At 32.1% G+C, this 11,884-nt stretch overlaps 1 protein-coding gene across 1 annotated transcript; it reads left to right on the top strand.

The window, feature by feature from the left end:
* Window positions 1-4,210: 4,210 nt before the first annotated feature.
* On the top strand, window positions 4,211-5,583 carry LOC131049992 (serine/threonine-protein kinase AGC1-7-like). The gene is made up of 2 exons (XM_057984113.2): window positions 4,211-4,635; window positions 4,935-5,583. The coding sequence occupies exons 1-2, from the start codon at window positions 4,211-4,213 to the stop codon at window positions 5,581-5,583; spliced, it is 1,074 nt and encodes a 357-aa protein (XP_057840096.2).
* Window positions 5,584-11,884: the final 6,301 nt, after the last annotated feature.

Genomic DNA, 11,884 nt, shown 5'->3' with positions numbered 1-11,884 from the left:
GTCCATTATGATTCTCTCCATGCTCCTTTCTTTAGGGTCATTATGATAATCTTTGGTTTCTTTTGGTTTGTTATTTCTTGATTTTTCTTTTTAGGATCTTAATAAAATTTTTGAAGTTTCTCCTGGTTATAAGCTATTAATTACAATGTTCTTCTCTTAAAATTGTATAGTTTGTGTCTTTGTACAAAGCTATAGGTCAAAATACTTAGAAGTTTCTCCAAGGAAAGATATACGCTTGATTATTGGGAGAATATATAAAAACACTCAAGGTAAGTTATAGATAACCATTCATATTGAATTCAAACACTTAAGATAGATTGGTCCATATTTGTAAAAGTCATTGCTACAATCACAAAAGTAAACTAAATAATTAGGATAAAAAATAATTTTAATACATTCAATTGATAAGCCTAATTTTTTTTTTTTTGCTCAATAACAAGCCAAGGCCAGAATATATTTAAAATTGTTAAAAAATGTACATTAAAGTCATGGAAATAGTTAAACCACAACCAACCAAAACCAGAACTAGTAAATCAAAAAACATCCCAACAACAAGGAATGAATGATCCTATCGAATGTGAGGGACAATACAAAATATCAACTAAGGTGCCATATCATGCAAACAAATATTTATGAATAAGAACCCTAACCAAGAAAAAAAAAAAGACAGAAGCCCTAAGAGATTTTATCTATAGAACCTATGAAAAGGGGCCATCAACAAGAACCAAAATAGAACAAAACCGAAACAAAGACAGGGGCACTTTGAAGAAAATTAGTCCAATGCCTAAATAGAGGAGGAAGACAAAGAGAAAGCCACAAAGCCAAAAGAGGGGGAAGCCACCATTGCAAGCTCCATTTCATGAACCTAGTCACCATCGTGATCACTTGAGCTTGAAGATGTTTCCACATTATTGTTTGCATTTAAACTCTCCATAAATTTGTAGTCGAGTACCCATTCCTCATTCTGATCCACATTATCACCGATAATGTTGAAGACAATTAAACCATCTATAGTGAATCTCATTAACTGTTTGAGAAATTGAAAACTTCTCTTGATGATAGCTAATTTGAAATCCCAAAAGGATTTATTCCAAATGAAGAGAATTGGGAATGTAGGAGTAGGGATACCAACCTCCATTATGATGACATAGTGTAGCCTGTAGAGTATGGTCAGATCCATTTTGATGATATAAAAATCTTGTCCAATTTACCTAAGAAATTTACTTTGAAGACCCTTCTGTAGTGTGTTTTTGTATCAACCTTTGATTCCTTGACTATGAGGGCCATGGAAAGAAAAAAGGCAGGAATGTCTATATTGACTCTGTAGTGGTGGGTAGTTCTAATGAATTCACCCCAAGAACATGGCAAACAACATGGAAGAAAATTTAATGAGAATAATTGACTACTATACCAAGCTGTTTGTGAGTAATCAGGTCGAGAAAGGAAATCTTCCACTTTGAAGTGATGAGGGTGATTGATGTATCCATTCTAAGAGAAATGGGGAAATGCAGGACAAATGGTTTGAAAAGGATGGAAGAACTTGGAGAATGTCAACAACTCTCCCGAGGGATGAGACAAAACATAAAATAATCCAACTTGCTTGAGAAGCCAAGCTCAAAAATAAGATCTCATAAAAGAATGAAGGATGAAGAAGTCTAATCAACATGAGGCCCAATCTATGAAAAGATCTTTCTTAAAGGAGAAGAAATTAAAGGCAAGAAAGGTAACCAAAAGAAAAATAAGACAAGAGACAAATAAGGCCTAGCTAAAAATAGAAAGAACAAACAAGATAACTATCTCATAACAAGGGATGGTTTGTATAATGTCAATGGCCAACCAAAACAAGGCATGTTAATGAGGCCAAAGGGAAAGCCAACTCTTCAAACCCAAGGCAAAAGGACCGATCCTTGCCAATGTCAAGAAGCCGTCAACTCAAGGCATTAATGAACTAGAGTATCGAAACACTCAAAGTAATAAGGTGATTAAATTTTATGGAAAGATTAGATATTACACCACCATCATCACTTTAAACATTAAATACATTGCCAACTTCAAATGATCTATGTCCAATGGCAATGATGATGTCAAAAAATTGAATATGAAAGTAAAAAATCCCATCAATGGGGAAGAATGGAGCAACTATATTTGGGGTTCCCATTTTATATTAGAAGCCATATCCACCCCTAAAACAAATGCCAAAAATAAAAAAAATAATAATGAATAAGATTTAAATATATGTTCATCAATATCATCTAAACCCAAAATACTGAATTCTAATATGTCTACCCCTAAATTTTCCAAAAAATTTGCAATAGCGTTGCCTTCTCTAAAATATATGATTAAATGTTACTGTTGATTGCTGAAATTGCTCCTAGAAAAACAACCTTATGGGAAACTTAGTGATGGGGGACTCATGTGGTTTCACTAAGTAACCTCTTGGATTTTAGAAGTCAGCTATTCATTCATTTGGGGGGAGAAAAGGGGAAAGAAGAAACATTAAAAATAAAACTATTCTAAAGTGATGCGCTGAATTAATTTTTTTGTCAAACTTAAGAGCACAGAGAACTTCAAATGCATGTCATTTTGAGGCCCATTCCACAATCTACATGTCCCGAACACTAATTAAAATACATCCAAACATTTTTTTAACATAAAGCAACATACGCCAAGCATCTAGTAGATAAAGAGTATAAGAATATGATTTAATTGGTAGAATCTTAAGCATTTATTGCTAAAGTTAAGCCAAAATTTTAAAGATGCACAAGAAACCATCAATGCACACCAAATAAACTAATCTCAGAAGCCACGGACACAATTCGATTATCCTATTCCAGAAATACAATAATAGATTAGAGGCTAAATTCATGCTTAGAAAACTTGTCTATATATTTCTTAGTAAACTAAAAGTTTTGATCCCTTTGCAAAACAAACATTGGACTTCTTATAGAATGGGAACTAACAATCAACAACTGAAAAACAAGGAAAGAATCTTCAAAAGATATTACTGGCACTTCCTCGACCCTTGTGGCAACACCCAAACATGTAGACAAAACTGCATCCACCATTCTGTTATTTGAATAAAAAGGATCCTGGCAGTTCTTTTGCAATGGACTAAGTTTCAAAATATCTGGAATGGAGTCCCAAAATTGATTAGTGGCTACCCATGACGCTGCCCTTGCTAACCGAATGTTTGAAGCCTTTAGACTGTTGCTCTGAAAGACATGTGGCAGTAGGAGGGAAAGAGTTGGGCCTTAACAAAAGTGCGATCTCATAACCTCTTGAGGAGATGCCACGTATTACAACAACCTCATTGTAAAACTATGGGCCCAGCTTTGCAGGTTCAAGAAGACAAAATGCCATGCATTAGACGAATGCATCTCTTCAGGAAGGAAAAGAAAGAGGAGCCGAGAATGCGCGTCGTGCCAACCCATGGTAGGCATGTGCAAACCTATCAAAACATAGTGTGAATAAATAAAGTCCACATTACTGAATCAAAGGAATTAATCTCCTCCAAAACTTTCCCAAGCAGAGAATTGAGCCTCCAATTTGGAGTATAACCCACCCTCAAGGAATTGATAATAATTGCAAAGTCTCCTTCAATTTCCAAGTGTTTTATAATTGATAAGCCTACTTTTATAATGAAAAATAACTTAAAAAATAATTTACCATCAACTTTAAAAATAAATGCCTTTATTTATTTAAACACTCACATTCAATTATAAATCCCAACACATATTTCTATAATTAATTATTACTGATATTTTAATTTCATCAATTTACATTTATTAAAAATACATTTATTTTCTTATACTACTATTTGAAGCGACCTTGAAAATGAAAAATAAGATCCACTATCCCCATTAAAACCCCATCTTACGTGAACTCAAATTTGAGCTAAAAACTCCCCTTTTAAAAATGAAAAATAAGATCCACTATCCCCATTAAAACCCCATCTTACGTGAACTCAAATTTGAGCTTAAAACTCCCCTTTTAATTAAATTTTTTATTTCATTCACCTCGTCGTGATGTTTTAGAGCTGCACTACCGTTACCTTTCTTGGATCGTCACGTCGGCTGTCTTTAGCCAAACATGTATTTTCTTCATCACCATATAAAATTTAAACACTCATTGCAGCCATCCATATGCAGGGAAATAAGCAATCCCACCTTTGCAAAGCTCTCAAATCGTTAAACCGAGAGCCCACGTAGAAATGGAAGAAGCAAGCGGTAATGTGTTCAGGAAATCTGGGCGTGGAGATTTGTTAAGAACAAGGGCAATCCGAAGAGCTAGCGATGCAGATCATAGGCTGAGACTGAGCCAATTCAAGATTCTCAAGGAAACAGGCCGCCATGGCATGGGAACACAGTATTTGGCACAACTTCGAGGCACCCAAATTTACTACTCCATGAAAGTCATGGACAAGCATCAACTTGCAAGCCAAGGAAAGTTAAAAAGCGCCCAGAATGAAAAGGAAATCCTGCAAATGCTTGATCATCCATTCGTACAGCCTTTGTATTGTTATTTTGAGACTGAAACTTCCTTTTATGCAGTCACAGACTATTGCCCTGGTGGAATTAACCTTTGTACCCTTAGGGAATTGTATCCTGGAAACTATTTTCCCGAAGACACGGCAAGGTAAGGGCTTTTTGTTGTTTTCTAATAAACAGTTTCAGGCATTTTAGGGTTTCCAAATATTTAGGGTTTCGCCTTTTGATGTTTCCTTTATGTAATAAACAGTTTTAAGCATTTCAGGGTTTCCATTTATTTAGGGTTTAGCTCTTTGTTGTTTTCTTTACATTATGTAAGAAACAGTTTTAGGCATTCTAGGATTCCAAATATTTATAGTTTAGCTTTTAATGTTTTCTTTCCTTACGGAAGAAACAGTTTTAAGCATTTTAGGGTTTCCATATGTTTTCTTCTGTTGTTATTAGCAGGTTCTATGCAGCAGAGGTGCTTATAGCTCTGGAATATCTACATCAACTTGAAGGAATAGTTTACAGAGATCTCAAACCTGAAAATGTCTTCATAAGATCAGATGGGCATATTATGTTGATGGATTTTTCTTCATCTGTGATGTGTACTTTGGACCCTTACCTGGTCACAGATTGCACTCCTTGTTCCTCAAATTACTCGGGCGTGCAGAAGCTATTTAGATGTTTGCCATTTTTACCTGCAAAGATATGTAACCGTTTATGTCGGAGAAAAAGTGCAGTGGATTGCAGGAGAAAGAGCGTGCGGGAATTTGTTGCAGAGCCTAGAAGTGAGGGAGATAATCTTATTGGAAGTGCTATGGACTTGTGGACTTTCGGAGTGTTTTTGTATGAATTGTTGTTTGGACAGATGCCGTTCAAAATTGGGCATGGTGAATGCAGATATTACTATTACAATGCAGTAAGAGAGACCTTGAGATTCCCGAGAATTCCTTCTGTTAGCGAGGAAGCCATGGATTTGATCAAGGCGTTATTGGAGCCTTCTAGTAAGGAAATGCTTGAGATGAAGAACGTCAAAAGACATCCTTTCTTTCGCACTATTTCTTGGAACCGCATCCTATCCATTACTCCTCCGTTTGTACCACCAGAATGAAACATACATAATCTCCTACGTTGCTCCTCCCATTTCTCTTTAAACGTTTTCTTTCATTTACGTTGCTCCTCCCATTTCTCTTTAAACGTTTTCTTTCATTCTCCTGATCAGCGGCTGTGATTTGAAATGATGTAAAAATTCTTATGCAATTGAATTCAGAAATCAATTATAGTATTCTGTGATTATCATCTCCTATATATATATTCTAACTTTCATTTTATTTCATTTGCAAATTTAAAATTCATATGTTCTTAATAAAAAATTGTTTTTAAAAAGGTCTTTTTCCTATATATAAAATTAATGTAATAAGAGCTACCATAAATGAGTTAATTATAAGATTTTATAAAAGTTTGTATCATTTACATGAAATAACACTATTGTATGGATAAATTCAAATGAAATACCTTCATTTTCTCTATTTAAGTTATATCATATGATTGTGTTTGATTTCTAGGACTTTTAAGTGTTGTTTTTTATGTGTTGTTTGTTCAATTGATTATTAATGTTAGACGTATTTTACAATAACATGATGGGGTGAGGTGTAATGCAATGAATATCTTAATATTAGAAATAATATTATAAAAATAAACAATATATAAATTCATGAATTTAATTTGAATTATTCATTAAACAAGTAATGTTAATTAATAGAATTAAATATTTTAATGCACATATAATGTATAAATTTATTTTTATTATTTAATCATATTTCAGATAAACGTTTTGAAATATTATTTTAAATGTAATAAAATTATATTTAATATTAAAAAAATTAATATATATTTTTTAAATTTCTAATATATAAATTTAAAGTTTAAATTATTTATAATTATAATTTGAAGTAATGGTGTGAGTGAAATAAGCAGTTAAAATTTATCTATACATGTACATGTTAGAGAGAGAGAGAGAGAGAGAGAGAGAGAGGGATGTGAAATGTAAAATTTTAATTATCTATGTAGCTATATATGATGTAGTCTTATATGAATATCTTAAATAAAAACACAATCAACTATCTTATAATCCAAGGAAGCAGTGACAAAGAAAATGACTTGCACATTCAGAAAAACCTTCCTAACTAGTCTACTTATCATCTTAATGCCACACATATCATACACAATGAGAGTGCAAGTAATTTACACATAAACTTGTATATATAAGCAAGGCAGATGAGGAGAAATAGTAGGCGAAATTGGAGTTGGAGGAGATATTTACTAACTACCGCTGCAAACATGGGACACTTGTGAGATCACTTGGAAATTGCTTGAGCAAGTTGTAAATGTACATGCAATAGGTATTTCACCAAGTGATTGCACATGTCTCAACTTGCATAAGGTGAGATAACTCAAAATTTAAGAAATGTTCTAGTAAGAATTTTTGTAGGTAGACTAGAAGATAACTAATTTGATGAAGTTGATATTTAGACCAACACCCCCTTAAGAGAAACTTAGCAAGTAATTTAAATAAAAATGATGATGGGTCTCGACTATTAGTCATATTGGGCATCTATGTATAACTTTTCCATTAAATAGAGTAAAGAGGAAAACCCTATAAGAATAAAACTCATCTCCAAAAGTGAAGTGATATAGTGTGAGTGTACAAGTGAAGAAGATAGATTAGATAAGGAAACAATACCTCCAAAATTATACACAATAAATATTCCCCTTGTATAAGAGGAAAAGGAGACTATTCAAGTGTTCCACGTATCATTTTCCTAGAAAAAATCTATGAATTTTGTTTATGAAGTGTCTTTGAATTTTGATGTAGCATGTGATATAAATTGGAACAAAAGAAGTGATGTATTGTTGACTCTTTGGATGTTTTTTGTCAAGTATCTCCAAACTCTATTTAAAAACTATAAAAAGAAAGACCAATTTCCTCAATGATGACTTCCAAAATTTATGGTACTATGAAATAACTATGAATATCTTGCGGTAAGGAATCATTGATGCTTTCTATGAAATATTTCTAGATTTGCATGTAGCAAAAAGTGATGAGATCATAATGCATGTTTAAGTACTACATTCTTCATCTTTATATGATGTAGTTCTCAAAAAGGTGTGGAAGTGTTCATAACATGACTCACAAAAGTGCTTAAAGGAACAACTCAAGACAATCTCTTGATTCAATATTACATGAACCCCTTGTTCCTCCCCCAAATATTTTCAACTAATTAACAATCAATTTTTATAATACAAATAGGTTCAATGAAAGAGAAAAATTGAATAATTAAATTTTACAAAAATAGGGTGCCTCAATTTGAAGTCATGAATTAAATCTTATTAAAACCTCAAGTTTTTGTAAAATTGGCCAATTTTAAATATAGTCATACTAAAATTAGGAAAAATTTCCAATGGTGGAAGTGGATCTAAGATTCAAACTATTTGTTTGAGTTGATACAAAAATTATTTCCAATAACTATAAACCTTCATGGGTGAAAATTCTAACATAAATGTAGGGAAATGAATTCACTACCTTAAACTTGCAAAATAGAAATTGATTCTAATCTTACATTCATTTGAGAACAATAAACTAGGCTCAACTTCAATCTATTAAGAGATTTGATCACTCTGATTAATTTTTTTGTCTTTTATCAATATTATTGGACATGGAATGATGAGAAATGATGAAAGAACTAGGCAAAATGATAGAAATTTGATAAGATATAACATAAACAAATAAAAATGACAAACTAATGAGATAGGCGCCCTAGTCTTGAAGGTACTTCAATCAACTACCACTTCAAATTTTTTATCAAGATGCTCTATAGATTTCTTCCTTATAAATTCAACCGAAAAGAGTTAGATAAATGTGTTAACTATATTAGTCCATGAATTCTTTCTAATTTAAAAATTATAAGTGTATGTTTCGGTCTATTCTCTACAACTTCATAACTTTCGATTGTAAAGTTTGTAACTTGCACATAGAGAGAAGGGAAATATTAAGATCCAAATGGGCTTTCCCAATTCAAAATTGTGATAGGTATTGACCTTCACTACAAGAATGATGATTAGAAGAGAGCTTACCTCTAGTAGGGAAGAGGTTGAAAATATTAAGGAAATGTTAAATGAAATGATATTACCTTAGGTTTGATAATTTGATGGTGACAAAATACTCTTTCGATAATTTCCATTACGAGTTATTGCAATAAAAATTACATGACAATAAACAACAAGACCAAAAAAGAAAATACTTTTGCATGTACATTGGTATATCTTGTTGCTCCATAATGCTCAAATCTAAATTTACATGTTTAACAATGCTTCCTGATGGAAAGTGCTTGATAGTTCTTAGATGAAAATGAAAGAGCGGTAATGCCTTTATATAGGTATCATATTGTATTTATTATTTTAGGCCAACCTCTAATGGTCATATCAAAATATGGGATCAAATAACAAATGGGAGGAACAAAGACTCATACAAGTTTGAACATAGGACCTTTTTGGAGGGACTATCAAGTTAGGGGTCCTAGTCCATTAGGACTATGGTTATAGGCACCCTATTCCATGCAAAATAGGAGTACAAAACAATATATGTAGAGTGCACATACCGAGGAAATATGATCTAGTCACCTCATGAGTATATGATGATAGTTTGGTTGCAACAAGGATAGAAATAGCCTTGAAATGAGCTACGAGATAGAAAACTAAAATAATGGCCCAAAAAGATGTGTGAAATTGAAAATGGGTTGTAATTTACAACACTACATTTATCCTCTACTTTAGTGAGAGTATGAAAATAGGCTCATACTCATCAGAGAGAGAGAGATGTCATTTAGTTTAAGAGTACAAGCCACCAAGCTTAGGATATTAACTCACACAATAACAACCAAGAAAAAATTAAAAAAACACAAGACAAAACAAAAACAAAAGGAAAAAAGGAAAAAAAATCAACAAAAGAAACACAAAGCTACTACTAGTAAAACAAGGCTTCAAGTCAACTAGTTGAAGAGACCTTGACAATAAAAATGTCTTAGTTGATAATACCTCTCTTCAAATATTATTTCAAGAGCACAAGTAGTCTTATCCAAAGAGAAAGAGAATACATCAATTGATTGGACAAGAAACCACAATCCAAAAAGTAGCAAGATATATTATGCCATGGGTCCATGGGAAAATTTTGAACCAAAAATTCCACTAGCCAAAAAGGTTTATTATGCTGGGTGATTTATGATTTCATCATGGATTCCATTGGCTATAAAGTTATATTATTCTATATTTTCAATAAAACACACACACACAAAGATATAAATTATACTTGACAACAAGGTGTGTTACGGTGTATGATCCATGTTAGATCATGGAGATTAAAAAAAGACTAGAAAGGTGTGTTATGCTAGTTGACCCATGCTAAGAAATACTACAAAGAAAAATATCTATTTTCTAGATAATATAAAAGTACAACTACAAAATGCGTGTTCTAGGATGCACCGAACACAAATATTACTAAACAAAACCTTTGTTTGCTAGGTAACCCAAAATGGTAGTTGTAAAATGGGTGCTACAATATGCACCAAATGAAAAGATTACAAATAAGAACCTTTATTTTCTAGGTAATTTAAAAATGCAATTGCGAATAGGTGTTGTATCATGCACCAAGTAGAAATTAAGATGAGACTGAAAAATGGGTGCTATAGTAACACCAAGCATAAGAAAGGAGGAGGCCTTACATACCCCCCCTTAAGATGTCACATAGTTCAATTTTAATCTTTTAACGAATATACCCCCCTTAAGATATCACATAGTTATAGTTTCATATATTAAGGAATATAGATATCCATGTTGAATACACTGCATGACTAAGAGGGGGGTTGAATCAGTCCGGACATCTGATATACTAATTTTGTTTATATTTTAAACTTGAAACCACAACTATGTAATTACTACATTAATACATCATAAAACCATAAGGTATAACAAACACATGAACACCAGATTTACATGGAAGACCATAAGTAGGCAAAAAACTTGGTGATAATCATACTCACAATATGAATACAATTTATTACAATAGTGCCTTTGAAACTCACTACCCCTAAGAGGACTTGCAAGACAAAGACATATTGTCTCAAGGCAAGATACAAAAAGATGCCAAGAGAAGTTCATTGTCTTTCGATAAAGAAAGAAATAGTTGAATTGAAATGAACAAGATCTCCTAATCATGAAATTATCCTTAAACTACTATGTCAAGCAACCAATATCATGGAAAACATGTTTGACTTAAAAAACTATCTCAAAACTCCATCAAACTGAAGATATCATCATCAACATGAACTGGGACCATTGACATTAGCACAACATGCCCGCTGGCTCCACATGAAACACTTTTGACCCAAAACTATGAACTGATGAGGTCACCAATAGGGAACGCCATCCCCATGTAGCAATGTTAAGGCTCAAACATGTGAGCACATTGGATCAAGGAAGACACAAGCCCATAATCACAATGGCCCAGGGGGATTTAGTCTTTGGTGGTTACAAAAGCAAAACCAACACACTATGGGAAGAACCCTTATTTATATATTATATTAATCCATCTTTGATTTATTGCTTTTTTTATTACTAAAAGTTTAAATTTAAGTTTGAACATTTTTCCTAAAATCTTTTTAAGTAAAATTTTGTGTGATTTATATTCTTGTATTAATAGACATTTGAGGCATTTTTTATAATCAAATATTAAAGAAAGTATAATCAAATATAAAGAAAGTTTATTCACCTTACACATTTCAATTGGTATTCTAAATGACATGTTCTAACATTACATATCCATTCTAAAAACATATACATAATTGATTTTTATTCTTTTTTTCATTGTTTAATTTCAAAGAGTTAATCTAGGTGAATGCTTCTTGCAACCTAGCAATAACCTACCAAAGATATTTATCTATACTATCAATCTACAAACATCAAAAAAGACAATAGAAAATTTATTATCTATAAGATAAGATATGATATTTACCAGAACCACTCTTTAATTATTGAATTTGAAATAAATATGATAAATTACAATTTAAATCTTATGATTTATTATCAATGATATACATAATTTACCTAGTATGTGTCACTCTGATGATTTAAAACACACGCAAGACCTAATCATACTCAAGTTTGCATCGCTTTAAAGGAGATACCTTTCGAAACTTCTAATATTCCTATATATATTTTTATCTAATAAATGATTCATAGATTGAGCAAATCACTATTTATCTACTTAATGAAATCTTTTTCTTTTGTATTCGAAAAGGCCACTTTATATTTATTCAATTGATCTTGGGATTTTCTTTCTTTAACCATCATTGTAGTTG

The sequence above is a fragment of the Cryptomeria japonica genome, chromosome 9, assembly GCF_030272615.1.
Source record: "Cryptomeria japonica chromosome 9, Sugi_1.0, whole genome shotgun sequence".
Taxonomy (NCBI): Eukaryota; Viridiplantae; Streptophyta; class Pinopsida; order Cupressales; family Cupressaceae; genus Cryptomeria; species Cryptomeria japonica.
The sequence above is the reverse complement of the archived record's forward strand: the minus strand, read 5'-3'. Positions and strand labels throughout refer to the sequence as shown.